The following is a 24,854-nucleotide window of genomic DNA, read 5'->3' as shown; positions in this document are numbered from 1 at the left end:
TAACATGGATTGTTATAACCCTCTTCCCAAGGCTATTAAGTGCTTCTATCTGTTTTACCATATCTATTGATTTAATTATTCGCACAGATTATTCCGTCGGTCTTCAATAACGAAAACACGGCGAACACTCCGTGTGCTAAAGAGAGCCGCGCGCGCCGTCCGGTGGGCCGCCGCGTCCTCTCGGTAGATGCTCGGTGCTCCTACCACCGATAAACTGATATAACTCTGAACCACATTTCCATCAACCAAAGGTTCGTGTCTTAACTGCTTAGTAAGTGAATAGTACACTGATTGTGATGGGGCGCTAGCATTCGAAAATTACTCCACGTGTTCTAATGAGACGTAGAAAAATATATAGAAATTTCATTATCTACCAACCATTATAAGCCTGCCTCAATTTTTCTGCGTGCAAAAGTATAAGTTGCTATGGTGTTCATTTTTGGTATGTTTTCCTCCCAGTGAAAAAATGTCCCGATTCCCGATGGTTGAAATGTACTAGATTCATTGAGCTTTGAAATTTGAGGAACAAAATTTGAAACGTGCCTACATATGAACATCAATTCTTCATATTTAAAAAAACAATTTCAATAAATAGGATAATAAAATTTAAAAAATAATTTTAAAATACAATTGAATTAAAGTTTAACAGTTTTTAAGCATTAATTTAAGCAAATGAAAAAAAGTTATAGATTTAAAGACTTTCAAAGCGAAAATTTTGTTTATTTTATTAAGGGAAAAATCTTTAAAAAAGGATCTTCTGGTGAACGATTTAGTCTAGGCATTTTATTAAAGAATATACATTTTAGATCATCTGGAATTTTTTCAAATTCCCCCTTTGGATAAAATTTTTAAAAGATCATACACTCTTTTTCAACAAGAATAGAATTGATCCGATACATTGAAACTAAAATTTAAAGTAACTGAGTTACATAACTCTTCCAAAAAAATATTTTCGAATTGTCAAATAAAAATTGAAAGATTTACGGAAAATTCGAAATTTAGATATTGGTATCATTACATGATCGGGAAACGAAGCTTAGGGAATGATGAGCTAGTTAGCGCCAGGAGCTCTGGGCGATGAATATTTTTCTCCTACGCAGGGGAAGTTATATCAGCTTATCAGTGCTCCTACACCGGTGTTCCGAACCGCTCGCGCTCTCGAATAGGCGCGCGCGAATTCGCTCAGCTCAAAAATTTTCAATCTGCGTTTTGGTCGCAAATTTCTCGAGAGAATTTCGAGCAATCAAATGTGCCCGTGAACCGAGAACGAAATAGCTGCGTTTTATTTGCTCTTTCTCATTCGACGCACTCCTGCGTGTTGAACCCTGGTCCCAAGCACCATTCTTTTGGCCCTTGCACAAAGCTGATGGCCTCGATCAATCACGGAGTAGCAACCATATTGGCGAGGTGGAACTTGTTCTGCTTAGCCACGCCAGCGATCATGGAATATGAAGTGCGTAAGTTGAACAAAGTTTAATCAAATATTTTATCTGAAGATTTAAATGAATTATCATATCTAAGCACTTCATGTTCAATGATTTAAGGTGGATATGAGTAGTCAACTAAGCTAAGCTAAGCTAAGCTGACTCATCAATAAAATCAGTACAATGAAAAAAAAAAATGTGTTTATAACTTATTTTCGATGCACTCCTTATTGTGAAATAATTTTTTTTTTTATCTTGTTTTTGTTTTCCAAATGTATTTCTAAAGCCTTACTGAGCTGTGTCGGTAAAAAATGGTGTTTTCGAAATTGCAATTGATCAAAGGAGATTTTATGTTCTATCCAGAGATTTCGAATCTACTATGATTGCTGCAAATCAATCAATGCAAACATCTTGCATCTGAACTGTAAACATTTGAATGTCACAAGGAAACAGTTACGAAGAAAAGAAAGATCAGAAACCAAATCTTTTAAACATTTTTATATTGATTTAAGAAAAATAACTACAGAAAAACGCAAGAAGTTATGTTTAATGGTATTGAATTTTGAATATTACGATTAACTGCACGATCAATAAAATTATAATCTATCTTTGATTTTTCTGTAAAATTTGTTAGGGTAGGTGAAAAATAAAACTATAATTTTTTTCTTTAATTTCACAAAAAAAAAAAAACAATAATATTTCTTCAGGGAATCTTGGAAGCTCAGGAGTTTAGGTTCGATGAGAGTTCACGTGTACTAGAAGGCAAATCATAGCCGGCTTATCATTAAAAATTTGAAAGCGGAAATTTTTGGCGGGCTTTTTTGTTTCTATTGTTCGTGGCACGGGGCACAAGCACGAGGTTCTTGGACGAAATGATGAGCTTACTTTTAGGGTAAAAATACTATGAGCCTGAATATCTTGATTAAATGGAAAAGAGATTTTCAAAGTGGTCCCTACCACCCTTGCAGGGATACGTTGAGAGGCTACTAGAAACTTTTTAGTACATAATTGAATTTGAAGTTTTTAGTTTTGTAAAATTCCATTTCATTAGTCAATTGTTTGTCGTCAGTGTGTTCAATTCTACCATTCAAATATTGTGTCAAAGCGTAGATAAATTTAAGATTTCATCCGCCAACTGTCTCGTCAAGGATCATCTTCCAAGCAGTTAAGTATGGGTACATACAATATCTACGTCACTTAATTCGTGTGTAGTTTTAACAAAATTTAAACAAATTAAAAAAAAGAAAACACAATGAATAACGATGAATGGCTGTTTGCTGAAGATCAATTTTCGTGACTACCAAAAACAGAGTGCTACACTTGTTCCCGACCAAGTTCATCGTTAAGGGATCTTTTAATGCAAAGTTTTTTTTTACCATATCCTTTTCCAGGTTAAGTAAAATCCATCTCTCAAATGCTTCACATCCATACCCTCAACTTTCGTAGACAATGTAGCAGTATAAAGAGAAAAAACCCAAATCCTGAATAGCAGAAAAAGTGCAGATTCCCTATGCGTTTTCTCACACATCGTTTCTGTTGGCATAGGAATTATTCATGAACAAATTTCTTTTTTATTGTTCCCTTGTCGGGTGGAAGCTGCGGTACTTTGCTCTTTTGGCCACCAACATACTGGCAAACAGCACATCGTTCGGATACGATGAGTATGGTTTTACAATCTGGCCTCTCACATTCATGTAAAAGGGCACAGGATGGTCTTTCGGCATGGCCGATGATGACGATGGTCTTGTCGAAGACTGCTTCCATTTGGCGTTTTGCACCACGAACGGGGAGACGAGAGTTTGTGTAGCGAAATTCCGGCAAAGTGATGAATACATGTTTTCTTGCTAATTTTTCTTCTTTCAACATTAGGATAATGTACATAACCCTTTAACAATTTGAAATTTTAAAGTTTATACAAAATTTAATAAATAACAAATTTTTAACTATATTCCCAAGTCGTTTTACCACGTTTCACAATAACAAAAAACAAAAATTTAAATTTGAATTCAAAAGTTTCAGCAACATCCAAAGCACCATTAACTAGCGGAATTAAAGTATCATTAATAACAAATTGTAATACACATAGTTAAATTTTTATATCATCAACCTCAATCCGTGTACCTTAGGCACGACAAAAAAAAGCGCATCCGATTCACTCACCGTAAAGCCGGATCGTTCCCTCGGCGTCTCCGATGCTGTTTTTCGATATGCATTTGTAACCGCCCATATCGGCTTTGTGCAGCTTCCGGATCACGAGCGTCATCTGCACCGCGTACATTGAGCTTTCGTTTTCGCTCATCGAGTAGCGCTCGTTGGAGATTATCATCTCGCCTGCCGGAGACATGAAAGGAGACAGAGAATGGGTGGTTGAAAAAAATCTGTATATGAAAGCGTGGAATCAAAAATCGATTTGTCGGGGTTTACGGTTCGATTTTATTTTTTGCATGATTATAAACCCTTCTTTGGCAGATATGGCTATTGATGCTCTAAAAGGCACGAGAGATGGTACTGGTCACAACTTCAGTACAAGCACTCACTTGATATCAATATAGAATTTATGTTTTTAGAAGAGTATGTAAAGCATGAATCATCTTAAATCTAGACGCATTAAAACTAATCTATCTCGAAGCTATGGAAACAAAATAAAAATGAAATTTCTATTGTTTTTATTTACTGTGTTTCTTTAACGGATCCCGGCAACGTTACACGATTTGTCTATGTATCGTGTGATCAACATCTTTTAAATAAGTGTTGGTGAATCTCGTTTTTAAGCTTTTTTTTCTTAGATTAAAGCTTTTTTTACCTTGAGAGCATAGGAGATGAAAGCTTGAATCTGAGAAAAAAGCTTAGATCTGCCAAAAAAAGCATAAATCTAAGAGATGTGCTCCACACGGTTTTAATAACATTGCCGAGATCTGTTCTTTAAAAACACAACACTTAAGTGTTTATTTATTTATTTGGATCCTAGGCTTTAGCCTTTTATCTGAATTAAAAGTTAAATTAACACTCACTTCTTAATTTAAATTGTTGTAAAAAAACTTCTAACACTAGCTTCAATTTGGTCTCTGGACATGCTCAAGTTGATTTCTTCGACATAGGCGTTGTAAAGTGTCATCTATACATAGGTTCGTTTCGCGCGTAATTCTGGATCCTATTTGTAAGCTGAAATGGCCTCACGCTGCGCAAACTGCTGCGTCCTTCGTTGGGCGATATCTGGGAAAACATATACGGCGAATAATACCTTCCACTTGCTAAATCCTCCAGAAACAATACATCGATTGATTTTCTACGATTTTCGAGCGAATCTCATCCAACCAACATGCACAAAGCACGTTAATCCGGCATTGTCTCTTGCCATCCATGGTTTCTCAGTGCTTTTTTGAGGAATTTCTTTTGGACTTTTTCTAATCTTTTAATGTGGACGTTGTAATATGGTTGCCAAACAACACTTGCGTACTCAATTGTTGTACGAACTAAACCAACATAGATTTCCACGATAGTATATGGGTCATTAAACTCATGACAAATTCTGCTGATCATTCCAAACATAGAGTTTGCTTTGGCTACCACTTGTCCAAGATTCTTTACCGATGTCTTTCTGGTAATTATCAAGCTGTTTTCCTAGCGATACTCGTACATAATGTTCGTTATTTTGCGAGAAAATGATATAACGTTGCACTTGGATACGTTAATTTTCAATCCATTGCTTTTACAATATTCTGAAAATCGGTATAGCGCATTTTTCAAAATTAAGCAATCCTTCGGAGAACGAACGGGAAGGAATATTTTAAGATCATCTGCATATATCAGCACAAAAACGTCGTGTAGAACCTCGGGAAACTCATTCATAACAGTGATGAAAAGAAGGAGTCCCAAGTGAGACCATTGTGGTACACCACTGTTAATCAAGAAAGTACCGGATCTGACGTTTCCTAACTTCACTTATTGAACTCTTTGAACGAGGTATGAACGTATCCATTTGAGACAGGTACCACCAAGTGTTTAAGCAGGTACACCCACAGATCAGACTCTACTCCAATGATGAACTTCCTTTGAGGTGCAATTATCTGTATGAGATTCTATGCCGGCCCGGCATTACCAAACTTTCTATTAACTGGCATTGTCCTCCCAGCGCAACCGTATTGCATATGTCTGGAAAAAACCAAATAAAACATATCCCATATCCTATCACAAGACAAAGCAGGATGGAAACTATCAGCAAGCAAGGATATTGTCGACAGAAGTATGCAACGCTACACGATTTCTCTATGCATCGTGTGACCAACATCTGATTGCTAAGTGTTAGTGAATCTCGTTTTTAAGCTTTTTTTTCCTCAAATTTAAGCTTTTTTTGGCCTTGAGAGCATAGGAGATGAAAGTTAAAATCTAAGAAAAATAAGCTTAAATCTGACATAAAAGCTTATATTTGAGAGATGTGCCCCACACGGCTTCTGTAAGGTTGCATGATTTGAGCTTTCATCTCCAAAGCTATCAACAGATCCCGGCAACGATATACAATCCGTGTGGAGCACATCTCTTAGATTTAAGCTTTTTTCCTCAGATTTAAGCTTTTATCTCCAGATTTAAGCTTTCATCCCCTATGCTCTCAATTCAAAAAAAGCCTAAATCTGAGGAAAAAAAGCTTAAAAACGAGATTCACCAACACTTTGTTAAAAGATGTTGGTCACACACGATACATAGACAAATCCTGTATTGTTGCAGGGATCTGCTGGTCACACGATACCAGATTCCTGCAACGATACAGGATTTGTCTATGTATCGTGTGACCAACATCTTTTAACTTAGTGTTGGTGAATCTCGTTTTTAAGCTTTTTTCCCTCAGATTTAAGCTTTTTTTGCCTTGAGAGCATAGGAGATGAAAGCTTGAATCTGGAGAAAAAAGGTTAAATCTGAGGAAAAAAGCTTAAATCTGAGAGATGTGCTCCACACGGATTGTATATCGTTGCCTCTGGCTTTTTGATTGGTACTCCTTACTGGTGACCCCGACGATAGAAATTCAACAGAGGAATCGATACACCACACAGTGGGTAAGAAAACATACAAATTTTTACACTTGGACGCGATTGGCTGTGTGTTGAATTTTAATGTCTCTCTTCAAGGCAACATAACCTGAATTCTACACATAAAATCCACTGTCGAGGCGCCCAAAGTTCAACGATGACGGATAATCAGCGCCTGAAGGACGAAATCATCCGGCTGCAAACAGATCTCCAAGCAGCACAAGCATCTACTTCACAAGCGCCGCCAGTCAGCGCGATTAATCGGGTTGGAATCAAAATTACCCCTTTCTGGAAACGCGATAAAGCTCTTCGGTTCGCCTAAGTGACGCTGGCTCCAGATCGTCAACAGTGGAGGTCTTTTACCACGGCCCTATGCACAGGAGGATCGGCGCGGGATCATTAAGTAAGTTCGCCTAAGCTCAGTTTACTTTAGCTGTCATCATCCAGAAAGACATTTCCATGTTCTATCAGCAACAGATTCGGAGACACTTGCGTGCTGCTCGGATATAATTCGGGATCCGCCGGCAGTTAATAAATACACCACCGTCAAGAAAAGGATCCTTAAGGAGTACAACGTCAGTGAGCAAAACCAAATACAGCAGCTCCTAAGAGGATGTGAATAAGGCGACCGCAAGCCATCTCAGCTACTACGGGAAATGCGAGAGAAATCACATGCGTAAGTCAAGAGTTTGTGTTCCTCAATCCTATCAAAAAATTATTTTCGACCAAATTCACGGAGTAGCACATTTTGGAATCAAAGCGACACAAGCGCAAATTTAAAATAATTACGTTTGACCTGGAGTTAACAAAGATATCTCGAAATGGGTACGCGCTTGCGAAGAGTGTCAAAAGAACAAGGTAACCAGTTACCTATACCAAATCAAATCCAGCCGAAATACAACTTCCAGATGAAAAGTTAGAGCACTCTATGTGGACGTGCGTAGATCCTTTGCCAATATCGAACGGAATGCGCTACATCCTGACCATGATCGATCGTTTCAGCAGATGGCCAGAAGCTGTAGCAGCTTGGACAGATGCATTACCACTTGCTTTTCTTGGATTGAAAACAGCGATTCGCGTACTACTATCCGTATACCTGGAGCGATGATAGAAAAACGTAAGATCTCAGGCAGATCCGATTCGTTCGTTGATAATCTTAGAGAAAAAATGAGTTCTCTAATTCCACGTCCTGTTTCTAATAACGATACAAAGCGACACGTGTTTGTTCCTAAAGACTTGGACAACTGCTCCCACGTGTACTTAAGGACCGACCGAGTTAGAGCAGCTCTGGAACCTCCCTTCACAGGACCCTACGAAGTTGTCTCACGAAACAACAAGCCAATCACCATCAACATCAAGGGCAAACCCTCTACGGTATCAGTCGACCGTGTCAAACCGGCATACTGTATGCGTGATTTGGAGCGCCTGTCTGATCGAATAACTAGAAGCGGACGTCATGTTCGGTTTCGGGTCAAGGATCTTTTTAGGAAGGGGGAGTGATGCGGTACGCTAGTTATGGGACCTGCACTGTATCCAAAGATGACATCTTGCGACAACGGAGAAAACTAAATTCTCACGACTCGGCATTGGAGATTTAGTGGCGCACACTGCGTTGTTTACTTTTGCCTTCCGAAATAAATATAAGTTCATACTATTGAATCCGCAGGCTTTTCGATTGGTACTTCTTAATTTCTACCTACAAGAAAGAAAGTAATCAACAATAAATATGATGACTTCTGAAATAAACATGTGTTGAATTTCCATAGTTAAACTCATAAAATCATTCATAGAAATATAATTGAATATTTATAATTACAGTTAAATCAGTTGTACCATTAAAGTTGAATTCACTGTATATATTGTTGAATGAACTAGATCAATTATACGATCAGAAATATAGTTGAATATAGGTGGAATATTGTTGAAAAAACTATACTTTTTTCTCCGTGTAAAGCCTTAAGCTCCGACCCTAGTTACAATCCCATAACTATGGCGCTTCGTACGATGATACTTGGGTGTTGAATTTTATAAATCAACAATTTACCACCAGCTCAGTGCGTTTGAAATTCCCCACTTGCACTTGCAACAACGCAACTCAAATACCTATCATCGCACCATAAATCTGACAACTGTTGTTTGACCGGTTGAATCATGACTACAACTGGTTCAGCAGAGCCGGCGAAACCCGAAGCCACCGCCACCGAAACGCATTATGATTAACAAACAATTAAACGTATTTTCATTCACAACACTGAATAAATAATTATAATTGGAACTGAACAGAGAGTAATGGAAAATATATGATGAATAAAACAATGCAAACAATTTCCACCTCCACCACCATTTACTTCCTCAAACTTTAATGGATGTCCTCGAGAGCATGCGGCACAAAAGGACGAGCAAGTGGTCATTTTTCGCTGAAACAGATTTACCTACCAACTGGTGCAAGTGCAGGTTCCGAAAAAACCGCATCGACCGCTTTTCCATTCAAGTAGGTTGGTCTGGCTGGTAGAGGCGAGTGTGTGTTTTTGTGTTCCCTAGCGATTTACAAATGGCCAATACCAACTGGTCTCCCGCGCCTGGTGAACCGGTTTGGGAGCAGTCTATTTGCCGGCCATTGTTCCAGGAACTCGGTCTTTGTTTACGCCAACTTTGATGAACGTTGCATAGTGAAAGTAATCAGATGATTTCAATTGCCTTCAGCTTTCGATATAAATGTTTTGCTCTTTTAGAGTGGACAGCTCGATATCTATTTCAAGGGGGAAAATCCGCATCATTTATGGATTGAAACACAAACGCGAATTCTGACGGCTAGAGAAAATGAATTTTCACTTAACACAATTAATTATTATTTCGCTATTATCGGGATGAAACTTGCTTGGGGGTAGTAACACGTTCAGCTATTTATATTTTCATACCACTTCGCTCGCGAGGATTCATCAGTTTGCAGCAACTGACTTGGGGAAAAATTTATTTTATCATTTGTATGACGTTCATCCGATCATTAATAATGGTTTGCTCTGTTGATTTATTGTTGGACCAAATGTAAGGTGTAAAATCTCAGAATGCAGAACAATTGATTTGAATTATTGTAAAACATTGATTGAGTATTTTTGCACTTGCCATTTTGTTTTTGGGCGGATGTTGAAATCGATGTTTTTTTTGTCGAGGACAGAGTTGCTTTTTATTTTCTAGCTGATTTCTCAAAGAGATACCGGATCATTTCTCGAATGCTAATGTGTATTCTTCCGGAAGCAACCGGTTTAGATTAGCAAGTAGGTACAAGTGGAATTTGAAGAAAAAAGAAAATAAAGGCCCGGCAAGCATCATTTTGATTTTGTACGGAATGGGTTTCCGAAAGATTACGGATGATATTTGGGCTCGCATACTCGATACGAGACTAGCTATGGTCAGAACACACCGTCACGATCGAGTTCTTCCGGAGATTCCGGACAAGTAAGTAGCAATAAATCAAATTTTATTTATCAGCTGACCACTTAATTTAAATTTGATGCAACAAGTGCAACCAATGACCGACTGTTGGGAGCAAGCGTCCTGTTTTTCAATCAGCACTTTTCAGTGCTAAAATAATTTAATTTTTTTTATTCATATTTTTCTCTTTTCTTTCCAGCATGGGGAAGTCATCGGCCGGCGTGAAAGCCGGAAGAAAAATAACTACCGAACCAAATTCAAGTCCATCGACCAAATAAGTTAAAATTTCCAATTCATTCGATGTTGTTCATCACACCAGAGATAAGGAAATATTCATATTTAATTCTGATAAGAGTAATACGAAACCTTCTTCTACTTATACTCTTAAAAATGAAAAGGTTCCACCAATTACGGTCACGATTTCAGACTTCAATGCCTTTCGAAATTTTTCACTTTCGTCAAGGATGTGAAGATTTCTTTTCAGATCGGTCGAAGGGGAACTGCTCTTGGCGGAATCTTTCAATGATTTTCTAACATTTTTGAATTATTTGTATAATGAAAAACATTAATTTTTTTACTTACAACACTAAAAGTGATCGTCCATTTAAAGTTGTACTTCGTGGTATCACCGGCGATCAGACACCAGATGAAATCGCAGCCGAATCAAATTTTTTGTAGGGTTTTTCTTCGATTCAAGAAATTTACTTAAGGAAAAGAACCAACAGCTTTATAAGCTGAGCTTTATTTGATCCATTTTAAAAAGGATCGGGTTAATAATTTGCCAATTCGTGAATGTTTCTTGTCGAGTCAAATTTGAACCTTTTCAAAAGTCTTCTACCAATATTCTTCAAAATTTAACTCAATTTCGTCGTTGTCAAGCTTTTTGTCACGGCACTAAAAATTGTAGAATGAATGTCAGATGCATGCTTTGCGGCTCATTCGATCATGAAAAAATCTAAATGCCTTTTTGGTGGTAATAAACCACAAACAGAATTTTTCAAGTGTGCGAATTGCGCAGGTTAGTATTCCTCCAATTCCTTTGACTGTCCCGTTAGGGCAAAAATTATTGCTTCTAGGAAAATTACCAAAGTTGTCAGAAAAGTTTCTTCTCCTGCTTCCTCTTTTTCGTCTTCACACGTCAGGCCGGCAAACAATCTGCCTGTTCGCGGTCAGCCAGGGCCTACTTTAGAATCACGTCTTGGTAATGCTCGAAGTGATTTTAATGTTACCTGTGCTGATTCAGCACCATTGACTCGTTGTTTATCGTTCTCAAAGGTGGTTGAAAATGGGTTGCCTGCTTCGGGTATAACTAACACGCTCATTTTGTTTATAACCATTTATGGTTCTTAAATAACCATTTTATAGGTTTTGCTTGTAAACCGTAAATTATATTTTAAGAAAGAATTTTAACCATTTTGATAGTTCATAATTGTTGAAAAAAATGGTATTACTTTATCGCCATTTTGGAAATGATTGCTTTTGCAGCCGGGTGCGTTTTTCGAAAGAAATAAAAACGAATTTAGGAATTAATCCGTTTTGTATTGCAAGAAGTGAAAATTATACGGCAAACGTTTTTTGCTGAAGGTAAGTCTTTAATGAATAATATGCGAAATACTCGAAATTAATGCAAATTATTTGTTCCCCAATAGGATGCTGAAATTGCGGGTCTTCCGGGTCATTTTCCTTACCCTCCGGAAAGCAGAATCCAATCGAACTGTCCATAAAACACCGACCGTACAGGAGCTGGTAGATTCTTTGCTGCCGGTAGCTCGATATGTCTGGGCGAGGCCCTCATCAACAACACAATCAATCTTCAAATCAACAGCAGGAGCAGCAACAGATTTCCGGATGATACAACGACAGCCTGCAGCTGAATCAGAAGAGGTCCAATTTTTGTCACAGGGCCATCAGCATTCCGGGGGAATCGTAACGCAGGTGACGAAGGATTCTTGAGGGATCGATGACGAAATGACCCGAATCGGGCAGGAAGTGGAGGGGATGGTGCAGCTAATCATCGGAGGATTGACTATCGTGACCGGAGATGTATAAGGCTTTGCAAAAATGCCATTATAATTATTTTTATCTGTGATTCATGCAATAAATAAGAATATTTAATTGAAAAACTCTGATTTTTATTGAAAATTTGATGAGAACTTCTCATGAATCTAAAAAAGCAGCTCATTTCAATTTAGGATGTAAAATAACCATTTTTCAACTTCACCTCCAGAATCCCATTCGTTAAAAAAAAAAAAAAGCCATATTCGGACTTCTACCCTAGAAGTCATTTTATGACTACTCATGGAGAACTCATAAAATGACATTTCCCGGGAAAAGGTAAAAAATGGTTATTTTTGAAACCTAAATGGTTTAATAATTTTTTTTAGCGTGAATGGGAAAAAACCAAGTCTCAACGTACACAGTAAACGAAAATTACCGAGTTCGGTAATTTTTTTACCGAAATCCTAACATGTGTAAATCGTTAAACTGTTCGGTAATTTTTACGGTAAAAAATAAACGAACATCGGTAAATCGATTCTTCATTTACCGATGTTCGTTTATTTTTTACCGAAAAAATTACCGAACAGTTTAACGATTTACACATGTTAGGATTTCGGTAAAAAAAATTACCGAACTCGGTAATTTTCGTTTACTGTGTACATGCGAACGCTTGGGAAAGTCCCCGAAATTCAAATACTTGTTCTTCTCCTTCATTTTCTGATCCTAACAATTTTGTTGATTTGGGTGAGATTACTGAGGAAAAATTAAAATTTGTGTACCAAAATTTTATGGAAATGATGCAACTTATGTTGAAGGCAAATTCAATGTTTGAAGCTTTCCAAACATTTTTTTTATTTATGCTAACAAAATTGTTATGACTTAACGATTCCCTCATGAATCCAAATAGATGTTTAGTAATAGAAAGTAGAAAAATTAAACAATAACCCGCGGATCAAATTTTGTATTATTAAAAGTTATTATTAAACATTTATAATTTTTAAGCTTGAAATGTGTTATTCATCAATGGTCGGTTTATTTCTCCAACCTTTCTCTAATTTCAAGTAACGGACTTACCATTCTCACGCTGCCAGTAGTTGATTGCCTTCGGGGATGCCTCAACGTTACAGATCAGTGTGACGTCCGTTCCCAGCGGAGCCCCGACGAGTTGATTCGGAACTTGTATCAGCGGATGAACTAGAGATACGAGAAAAAAAAATACAAAACAGGAAAATGTGTTTGAAAAATAGCACAAAAATTAACTCGGAAGCTGTTCATTTGTTGAGGGAATATGGGAAGTGAAAAATGAAGCGTTCCCTTAAGTGGAGGTACTTTAAAGTTACGAGATCCATATTTCAAAAGTGTGAACCCTTTTTCATGGAAAAACTTTATGCGGTGCTCTCGACTGAATTGGAGGAAGAGCGCCCGGCTGTAGGCAAAGTGTGTTGAAGGAAGAAAAATAAACTGAAAAAATAGTATGTCTGGTCAAGGTGTGAAAAGGGGTTTGGCCTTTTTTCTGCCTTGCCGGATTGTACATAAATGCTTAATGAGGGTGGCCCGAGGATGCTGTTGGCCTGCCCGGTCTTCTTCGTCGTAGCCGTGGCCAAAAGGAGCCAAGTAATCGCTTTAGGTCGTGAGTAGCTTTTAAAGGGGGGTTTATTTGGCGCAAAATTTATTTTGGCCCGGCAAAAATGCATGCACCCAGGGTGGGATATTTAATGAGAACCATATTTCTTACTGCCGTGTTTGCCTTTATTTTAATTTTGTGGCAGATAATATATGTTAAAGCATTTTGGTTGCTATTAAATAGAGGGCTCCCGGGGCAGTACTTTTAACTTTTACATTCCCTTGCCAGGAGAATACCAATAATAATTGAAATATGACTTGTATCAACTTTCACCCAGCCGGAACATGCAGATTAAGGGTTAGGAGATGGTACAAAGCTACTCGTTTTCAACGCCAGAGCAGAACCAAGATGTGAGCCACCGAGATGCCAACAAATTTGAAACCACAGTTGTTGGCAAGTGATGACAAACTTCGAGTTGGCTCCTTGCAGCCAGCCAGTCAGTGGAAGTCGTTGCTTCGTTCCGGGGGAAGTTATTAGCATTCATAAAACGATACCTATTCAAATGACGGCAAGCGTAACGTTCTAGCTAGGCAAGACTGTGATACGATACGATAACGATACCGGAGAGTTTGTACCTCTCATCCTCCGGCAGTCTTTTCCGGAATCTGGCAGGAGGTGGAGATTATTTCCAGAAAGCAGGGGGCATATGAGAACTGGTTATAAAGTACCACTTTGTTCCCGCACTGAATGGCATCGCACCGACAAGCAAGCGGCAATGTTTGCATGAATAATAATTTCAGGTTCAAAGGTCTACGCCTTTTGGCCCGACTGCCGCCACTCACTGCTGGCTGGAGGAGGTTCTCTGAATGTCAACGAGATCATGATGATGATGGTGTGCGATAAACAGCTAAGTGGCTTATGGTTGTTGTTTGGCGCCGCTTTATTGTGTGAGGTTGTGGGTGAATTATGGAACAGTAATTGAAATTATCATTGATGTTTAAACTTTCGGATCCTGAAAACTGTAGTTTAGGCGTGTTGGGAGTCTTCATATTTTTGAGCATCTCCTCGACATTATTCGTGGAATACACAGAAAAAAATACTGAGATTTACATTTCATGTAAAATTTTATTTCATGTAAAATTCGGTCAAATGTATTGTATACTATAACGCAGCCCTGAAAAAACCACGCGTTTCCTCATTCGGGTCGATTTGTTGTAATTTTACATGAAATTTGCATGAAACAATGTTTGGAATCAAACACGTTGCAGTCACGCACAGGGTGTGTCTTATTGTTTGCCAATATTTTTAAATGTAAAAAAGTAAAATCCTTTTAAAATTGTTCACAAAAAAAAATTTGTTTGTTCCTTTTTGTAAAAAAAACTTAAGAATAGTTTATTACTCGATAAAAACTTATAGAATTTATTGGATAGAAAAGAAACTTTGTTCTAAGTTACAGTTCACCTCTTTCTTTTAATTCTAAATAACTTTAACTTTAATAAGGTTGAAATTAAATCTTACGGGATTTATAGTGAAATAACGAAGAAACAAACTCTACTAAGTGAAGTTATTCAAGCAGTAATGCTCATAAATGTTGTTTTCCATAAGGTAATGGAGTTTTTTGAGCCGTAAATTCACCAAAAATAAAGTTAAAAAATAAATATACAAACAAAAATTTAGTGGACTAACTAGCGAAAAGCGTTTTAATGCCGACCTCTACAAGTTTCATTATCCCTTCCTAACATTCCATCATTTTGCAAAAAACATTTCAATGTACAACGAACAAATAACAAGTCTGAAATAACAACAACAAAAACATTCTAAATAAACTTAGTGCTACCTGTTTTGAAAAGTGATGAAAAATTTTTATCAACATCATCCATCCAAAAAGTATCAACGAAACTAAAATGAAAACTCAGATACACCCTATAACAGGTTCGTTTCACAAACAAACACCGAACAGCCGACCGGTAAGCAGCAAGTTCGATTTGATGCGCAAAGAAAATCCTGTTTCAAATCTGGAGCTCGCGGTTTTCGTGTAAAGATGAACACTATGCACATCTATTTAATCAATGTCATGCTTTGTTATAAGGCTGGTAGCTAGAAGTTGATAAAATTATGATTCAAAATCTAAAAAGGAATAATGAGCCGGAACGGTTTCATTGTTATGGTCATGTAAATTTACAATGGCATTTTATTCTTTTCGGGAATTTACATTACGTCCTAAGTCATGTAAATTTGGTAGGAATAACTTGTTCCAATTATTTGCAGGTTAAAACATGTAAGTGTACATGATTATTTAATACTGTGTACCTACCACTGCGGTTCCTGCGGTTTTCCTTAAATATGTTCAATAATATTTTTTAATAAAAATTCAATGTATTCAAGTGATGTCAGAAATGTCTTTGAGTTTATCCATTGACTCTGCACAAAAATTGAGCTTCGTATATCTTTGAAAAGTTTTATCTTTAAAACCCACAACGATTTCGAGACAAAATCTTAAACCAGATTTTGAATAAAGGCAATTATTTTCACAACAGCATTCATTTCACAACATTCACTAACATCTAAGTATGATAAAAGGTGTACACGATGAAATTGCCACACACAAAGTTGATGCGCAAAATTCGAGTTTTCATCCGATTGCCATCAAAGTTTCAGGGATTGAAAAATAACTATTAAACTTCATTTTACCATTTTACTCGTATTTTATCTACAGTCCATGCGCAAATGCCCGCATCTTGGCCTTAGCCCCGGCCATAAGATTCTGCTCAACCTGTGAATGAACCGTTTTTGCATGTAAAATTTTCTATTCGAATTCTTCAAAACATTAATATATTTTTAGTGCTTTATAGTTTCAGAGGTGCTAATTCTCTCAGTTTTAACTTTTAATTCCTTTGAATTGAACTCATCAATGTCATCAAAAACTTTGACAAATTTTCAATTTTTTTAAACTAGTTATAGAGCTGTTTAACATAAAAAATGCTTAAAAAGTATCTGCCGATCCTAAAATTTAAAAATTTGCTGGCAAATCCTGTCAGCAGCCTGAGAGGGTAAAATTATCTGAATTTTTTAGAATTATCTAAAATAATATGAATCCATCTATGAATCCGTTATCTTTAGTTTCACTGATTGTGGCAACACTGGAGGGAATTTTATTGAATAAAAGCTCTTAATGATTAAGAAAATTAGTAAACACTAGGAACCGCTATAACTTCTTTATGATAACGCTTATCGTGATGCGATCTGGAGTAGAAACGTTTACCTTAATTTAAGCTGTAAAAAAATAATACGATTATGAATATTGAAAATTTAACGATACGTTTAAAACAATTTTTGATGGGAAATCAGTTTTTATATTTCTTCTGAGTTTAATTTCTCAAAATTCCATTCGCACTTCATACTCAATGCAAATCGCTACAGCAATTCAATCTCACTCAAATTGTGCTTGTTACTGTTTTTGATACAATGATCATTATAAGCCTGGAGTTTTCTTCAACCTTTTTATTTTTATTTTTTTATAGCCCAAGTTTTGTAAACCTGCTGCACTCTGTGATTCTTCCATTTTATTCAAAGAGCTAGCATTACTGTTAAGGTTAAATAATCTTAGCTTCTACGGTTTCCAATCCACTATATTATTTAAATAATCTCTCAAATTCTTTGTTTTTGATAAAATTTTACATTGTTTTAAATGGATTTATTTAATAGATCAATCTAGTCTAAAACTGTGGTAAATTTGAATTTTTTTCCAAAAAAAAATGCATTTCAATCTTTTTGTCGATCTAAAATGTACAAAAATTTACAGTATTTTTGGAAAAATTTATTTTATTTTATTTACATAGTATTCCGTCTTACGACATAACTTGACGAACATAATTCCTAAAATTCACTCGGTTCATAGCAACCGTTCTCCAATTTCTCGGGCACCCCACGTTCGCCAGATCACGCTCCACTTGGTCTAACCATCTCGCTCGTTGCGCCCCCGCTCGTCTTGTTCCTACCGGATTCGTAGCGAACACCTGTTTTGCAGGACAGTCGTCCGGCATTCTCGCAACATGTCCCGCCCAGCGTATCCGGCCAGCCTTCACCACCTTCTGGATACTGGGTTCGCCGTAAAGGCGCGCGAGCTCGTGGTTCATCCTTCGCCTCCACACTCCGTTCTCCTGTACGCCGCCAAAGATGGTTCTTAACACTCGTCGCTCGAATACTCCGAGTGTACGCAGGTCCTCCTCGAGCAATATCCATGTCTCGTGCCCGTAGAGAACAACCGGTCTAATAAGCGTCATATACAGGTTACACTTCGTGTGAGGGCTAAGTCTTCTCGACCGCAGTTGCTTGTGGAGTCCATAGTAGGCACGACTTCCGCTGATAATTCGCCTCCGGATCTCACGGCTAGTGTCATTGTCTGCGGTCACCAGTGAGCCGAGATAGACAAAGTCTTCGACTATCTCCAGCTCGTCGCCATCGATCGTGACCTTGTTATTACTGGACAAGCGAGTTCGGTCGGTCTCGGATCCGCAGGCCAGCATGTACTTCGTCTTGGACGTATTAATCATTAACCCAATCCTTCCTGCTTCGCGTTTCAGTTTGCGGTAGATCTCCTCCACCGCCGCAGATGATCTGCCGACTATATCAATGTCATCGGCAAAGCAGATAAGTTGACTGGATCTGTTGAAAATCGTGCCCCGCATTTCGCCCACCGCTCGTCGAATAACACCTTCTAGTGCCACGTTGAACATCATGCAGGATAGACCATCACCTTGTCGAAGCCCCCTGCGCGATTCGAATGAACTCGACAATTCACCCGAAATCCGCACACAGCACTGCGTTCCATCCATCGTCGCCTTGATCAGTCTGATCAGCTTCCCGGAAAAGCCGTTCTCGTCCATGATTTTCCATAGCTCGTTACGGTCGATCGTGTCGTATGCGGCTTTGAAGTCGATGAATAGATGGTGCGTGGGGACCTGGTGTTCACGACATTTTTGGAGGATTTGCCGTAATGTGAATATCTGGTCCGTCGTAGACCGTCCCTCCATGAAGCCGGCCTGATGACTTCCCACGAATCTGTTTGCTTGTGGCGTTAGGCGGCGGAGTAGGATTCGGGACAACACTTTGTAGGCGGCATTGAGGACAGTGATCGCTCGGTAGTTCTCACAGTCCAATTTGTCGCCCTTCTTGTAGATGGGGCATATTACCCCCTCCTTCCACTCCTCCGGTAGCTGTTCTATGTCCCAGATCCGGACTATCAACCGGTGTAGGCAATCGGCCAACCTGTCCGGGCCCATTTTGATGAGTTCCGCTGCGATGCCATCCTTCCCAGCCGACTTGTTTCTATTCAGCTGGCGAATGGCTTCCTTAACTTCACTCATCGTTGGGAGTGGCTCCTCTTCGTCGTTGGCTACGCCGGCGATGTACCTTCCCCCACCGTCTTGATCTCCTGCATGTGCGCCCTTCAGGTGTTCATCGAAGTGCTGCTTCCACCTTTTGATCACCTCACGATTGTCCGTCAGGATACCCCCGTCCTTATCCCGGCACATTTCGGCTTGCGGCACGAAGCCTTTGCGGGATGCGTTGAGTTTCTGATAGAACTTTCGTGTTTCTTGGGAACGGTGCAGCTGCTCCAGCTCCTCGAGCTCCTCCTCCTCCAGGCGGCGCTTTTTCTCCTGGAAAAGTCGGACTCGCTGCCTCTTCCGCTGTCGGTGATTTTCCACATTTCGACGGGTGCCTCTCTGCACTACTGCCGCCCGCGCGGCATTCTCTTCGTCCATCACCCTCCTACACTCCTCGTCGAACCAGTCGTTCCGTCGAGATCGCTCCACATAACCGATGACGTTCTCCGCAGCACTGTTGATGGCTGTCTTGATGGTATCCCAACAGTCCTCGAGAGGGGCTTCGTCAAGCTCGCCCTCTGCCGGCAGCGCTGCTTCGACCGATTGCGCGTAGTCTGCCGCGACCTCAGGTTGCTTCAGTCGCGCGATATTTAACCGAGGCGGGCGCCGGTTTCGCGTGTTGTTCACTACGGAGAGTTTTGGGCGCATCTTCACCATCACCAGATAATGATCCGACTCGATGTTGGCGCCCCGACAGGATCTGACGTCGATGATGTCCGAAAAGTGCCGGCTGTCGATCAAAACGTGGTCGATCTGTGATTGCGTTTGGTACGGTGATCTCCAGGTGTACTTGTGTGGGAGGCGGTGCTGAAAAAAGGTACTACGTACGGCCATTCGTTTGGAGGCGGCGAAATCAATAAGTCTGAGGCCGTTTTCGTTGGTCAGCTGGTGCGCGCTGAACCTTCCAATTGTCGGTTTAAATTCCTCCTCCTGGCCGACCTGAGCATTGAAATCCCCGATGACGATCTTGATATCATGTTTTGGGCAACGGTCGTATTCACGCTCCAGCTGCGCGTAAAATTCGTCTTTGTCGTCACCGGTACTTCCGAGGTGAGGGCTGTGCACGTTGATGATGCTGATGTTGAAGAACCGGCCCTTGGAAAAAGTGAATTGCAAATGATCGATAGCAAGCTACATGCAGAACATAAGATTCAAGTTCTTCTTTATTATTAAGTAGAACCATAATGAAGCATTAATGTTACAGTCAAACAATCATAACTTCTACAACTTTATACAAATTATGGTAAAAACTATAGAAATCATTGGTTTGAATAAACCAAAACCGTCGATTAAATTGACATTTCTCTTGAAAAAAAAATCATTTTTCATCGTTTTGTTGATCATGAATTCGAAAATATCAGCAGTCCTTCGATTCTTAAGCAAAAATGAAGTTTAAAGGATTAATGAAAAAAATTTTCACCATATGAGAAACAGAAATTTAAAATTGATGTTATGTAGGAAGATAAGCGGATTTCATTGCAAGTACTTTAACTTTTAACTAAATTTTATTGAAAACTGGTCTTCTTAGATATGTTAAAATTTAATCTTAATCTTTAAATTTTATTGAAAAACGAGTTAAATTAAAAAAAAACAAACGAGTGACATCATCAAAAATTGAATTTACCCATATGCATCAGAGCCTGCAAATATTGAGAAAATATTTCGGAGAACAATTTTGAAAAAAATGAAAAGATTTTTAATATTTTGTTGGAGACCAATCATATGGTGTTGGACTGTTCTTATTCATGTATCATAAATTTTACTTTACTGATGGGTCAAAAATGGATAACAGAACTGGGGCAGGGGTGTTCGGACCTAGACTCAGGATCTCAATTCCTATGGGAAACTGGCCAACAGTATTCCAAGCAGAAGTTCAAGCAATTCTAGAATGCACTTTAGCCTGTTTGAAAAGAGGATACAGGTACACAAGTATTCATATATTCTCTGACAGCCAGGCCGCTCTCCGAGCACTAAGTACGTTCACATGTTACTCCAAGCTAGTATGGGAGTGTATTGTTGCACTAAGAAACCTGGCCATACGGAACAGAGTATTTTTATTCTGGGTTCCAGGCCACTGCGGTATCCTAGGGAACGAAGAAGCAGACCAGCTAGCTAGGGAAGGATCTCAGGGCCTGTTAATTGGACCAGAACCCTTCTGCGGAGTATCGAGGAGTGCCTTGAATATGGAACTCAAGAACTGGGAAAGCACCACTATTGTCTCCAACTGGAGAACAGCAGAGGGAGCAGCTCAGGCGAAAAGATTCATTGAACCAAGCGCACGACTCTCCAAAAACATGTTGAACTTAAGTAAGCACGAGTTACGTACTTACACAGGTCTCTTGACCGGACATTGTCCAACAAAACAACATCTCAAACTGATAAACATTATTCAAAACGACGACTGTCGGTTCTGCGGGTTCGAAAGAGAAACTGCAGAACATCTTCTATGCAACTGCTGCGCCCTCCTTAATAGGAGAGAGCGTGCTCTTGGGGCAAAGTTAATAAGCGCACAAGACATATGGTTGCATATCAGCCCTAAGAAGGTTATATCATACATCTTTGATATCATACCCGATTGGGATAAAATGCTTAGTCAGCAATCAACTGTCACTTTAACCCATAGTGCAGGTGAGCCTGATAGCATACAGTAACGCGGGGTAATTACCACAATAGATCAACTACTGGTCGCAGTGGGCTCTCCCCTACAAGGAAAAAAAAATCATAAATTTTGTTTAACCATAATTTGTTCTCCAAGATACAGACATATGAATATAAATTCATGTTACATTTGGATAACACCAATAATAACAAGGATATTCCAAATAATAAAATTTTCAATAAAATGTTCATACAAAAATAAGTTTTTCAGAAAGTCCAAATCACTTATCTTTCCAGGCGTTGACATTTTTTATTGTTTCAGAGTGACAAAAATTGGATTAAAAATAAAAAAATAAATTTTCCATAAAAAAAGTTTCTATTCCATTGCACTAATAATTTTACAGATTATATATAATTTCTAAATATGGACTACTAATCTTCAAAAAAACAAAACGTATGGAGACTCACCGACCAAATATTTTAATTTTGCCTGAAAATGATTCAGAAAAGGCTTAATTTTCCCTTTTTGAAAAAAAATAGAGTTACTGTGTTTTTTCTTTTAAACATCTTCCATAAACACACCGTGAACAAAAAGCCAACTCAAGTTTGACGCCAGCATGCTATAAGGGTGTATACGGTCAAGGAATTTTTAAAGAAGGTAGTGCCGAGAGAAATATTGGATTTTTTTCGTGACGTCACTGTTGCCAAGCTACCATATTTATTTATTTATTTAACAATCTTTGCAGATGCATCCAATTATTTACAGAAATTAAACTATCCTATTCTAGATTTGAAAACAGATTTCAAAATATTAAAATCAAATTCACTAGCAACTTCATTAAATCTAACACAACATACATCTAAAGAGTTGTTTTGACCGTATTGAGTTCGACGATGAGAGAGTCTCAGCAATTCCTGGGATCGGGTAGTCCTCAGAGGAGCATTAAACGGTAGAAGTGATAACAGTTCTGGACAATCCACGTTATTCTGCAAGATATCGAAAATGAAGAGTCGTTGTAAGAATACGCGCCTTGATGCCAGCGTCGGTAGATTAAGTAGCAAGCAACGTTGTTCGTAAGGCAGAAGTTCAAGGGCGTCGTTCCAAGGTAGCTGGCGTAGAGCGTATCTGACGAAGCATCGTTGCCCTCTCTCTATTTTTTTTCGATTGCACCGCCTGATATGGTGCCCAAATTTGCACTCCAAATTCGATATTGCTACGCACAAGAGCACAATACAGTGATTTCAGACTGTAGAAGTCACTAAAAAACTGCGTGTTCCGTCGTATGAAGCCAAGGACTGCGAAACTTTTGGCTACTGTCGTAGAAATATGCTGGGAGAAGTTGAGCTTGTTGTCTAAAGTGATGCCAAGGTCTTTGACGACCGATGTGCGATTCAAGTTAGTCGTTGACATTTTGTACTCGAAAGTGATGGGACTTCGTTGTCGAGTGAACGTGATGGTAGTACATTTGGTTATATTCGGAGTCATGCCGTTTTGATGGCACCAATCTAGCAGACTGTCAATGTCCTTTTGGAGAGCGCAGCAGTCGACTAACGAAGAAATAGTTCGGAAAATTTTGAGGTCGTCGGCGTACAGCAGTTTTTCTGACTCAAGAGTAGCTGTCAAATCGATGATAAAGAGAAGGAATATCAGAGGTCCCAGGTGACTTCCCTGAGGCACTCCCGAGGTAATTTTGAAAGGTGTCGAGTAAACAGAGCCCAGTCTTACGAAAGCAGTTCGGCCTACAAGATACAAGGTTATCCAATTGCAGAGCCAATCAGGAAACCCCAATCGCCGCAATTTTTCAACAGCCAAATCATGCGGTCGAAAGCCTTACTCAGATCTACGTACACGGCGTCAACTTGTTTACGTTTATCAAGCCTGTCAACTAATTTCGATACGTACGTCATGAGGTTGGTGGTCGTCGATCTTCTTTTCATGAAACCATGTTGATCTTCAGAGATTGTATGTTGCACAGTTTGGTACAGCACATCATAAACGAGACACTCAAAAATTTTCGGAAAACAGCTGAGAATCGATATTCCGCGATAATTTTCTGCTTGGTGTATGTTCCCAGCTTTATGAATTGGAGTAATTGAAGCAGTCTTCCAGATCCGGGGAAATACAGCCTCCTCTAGCGATTTGTTGAAGATTATCGAGAGAGGGATGGACAAAGACTCGGCGCATTTTTTTACCACGAGCGGTGGGATGCAGTTCGGGCCTGGACCTTTCGTTTCGTCCAATGAAGCCATCTTATGAAACACATCATTAGGAGAAAACTTCAGCATACTTAGGTTGAAATCTCGATTCTGCAAACTACTCAAGTATGATTCTGACAAAGGTGGTGAGTTATTACTTCACACTCTGAAAGAATGAATTTCTACCCCAGAATGAACAATTAACCCCAATAAAACCAATGCAACCTTGGTTTACTAAATTCCAATAAAAGATTGTGGTTGGATTCGAAAAATACTATTTTTGGTTATTTTATTTTATCAACGATTCAAACCTTACTGATTTCAACATTTATACGCAAAGTTTTGAACTTATTATCAAGTTTTGTCAATTTGAGTTAGGATGCCGCAGCAACTTCAATCGTCTGAATTAAAGCAAAACAACTACTACATTCTACTTTTTAAGTATCAGTCTTGAAGAACAATAATATTTCTAGCCTTCAAAGTTGAAAAAATCTTCAAATTTTTTTAATTGCTAACAAAAAAGGAAAAATTTCCATATAAATTCACAGATTATTGGCAACAGTGACGTCACAGGTGGTACTAATACTAAAGCAAGGCTGCCTCGGCACTACCTCCTTTAAATATTCCTTGGTATACGGTATTGATGGCCAGTTGGCCTCAGCCATAACCTTAAAACTTGATTTAGATTTGGCCTCATCAGAGTTGCCAGGTTGTTTTGATAGAAATGAATATTTACTCGTTTTTTATTTCTCGAATATTTTAAATCACTTTTCAACTATCAACATTTCCTACACATTTGATTGCAACTTAGCTGATTTTTAAGAGTCGTATACGCGCTTTGCGTATGCAATAACTTCATTTCAGTAGATAAAGAAAATGTACTATTTACAAGCATGGTATCGTTGGAAATTCTTGATGTTTAGGCAGTAGCTAGTGATAGAGTAGCTGAAAATGTTTCGTATTACGGTTCAATCACTACAAATAACAAGAAGTAGGTATGTGCATAATTTTAATTAATTGCTGCAAGGGGTTTTCAAACGAGTAACAATTACAGCCGGCGGCCGTGGCCTAGAGGATAGCGTTCCAGTCTTCTAAGCCAGAGTCCATGAGATCTAATCCCGATCACGGCACACATAGTACTCTTTCTGTGGTCTAGTGGTTTTAGCATTTGTAAGATGCTAGCCATAATGTCATGGAAAGATTAGAGTTAAGTAAATTAGATCTCTTAAAAGAA

At 38.7% G+C, this 24,854-nt stretch overlaps 1 protein-coding gene across 3 annotated transcripts in view; it reads right to left on the bottom strand.

Annotated features, from left to right (window-relative positions):
• LOC129738936 (polymeric immunoglobulin receptor-like) overlaps positions 1 to 24,854 on the bottom strand; it is a 348,269-nt gene that overhangs the window by 46,779 nt on the left and 276,636 nt on the right. For all 3 annotated transcript variants that reach the window (XM_055730263.1, XM_055730262.1, XM_055730264.1), the window contains 2 exons: positions 12,950 to 13,069; positions 3,585 to 3,755 (listed from right to left, as the gene is read on the bottom strand). In XM_055730263.1, coding sequence (XP_055586238.1) covers positions 3,585 to 3,755; positions 12,950 to 13,069 — 291 coding nt within the window. The remainder of the gene's footprint in view (positions 1 to 3,584; positions 3,756 to 12,949; positions 13,070 to 24,854) is intronic.

Source organism: Uranotaenia lowii, chromosome 1 (assembly GCF_029784155.1).
Source record: "Uranotaenia lowii strain MFRU-FL chromosome 1, ASM2978415v1, whole genome shotgun sequence".
NCBI lineage: Eukaryota > Metazoa > Arthropoda > Insecta > Diptera > Culicidae > Uranotaenia > Uranotaenia lowii.
Note: the sequence above shows the minus strand (reverse complement) of the source record. Positions and strands in the feature narration are given on the sequence as shown.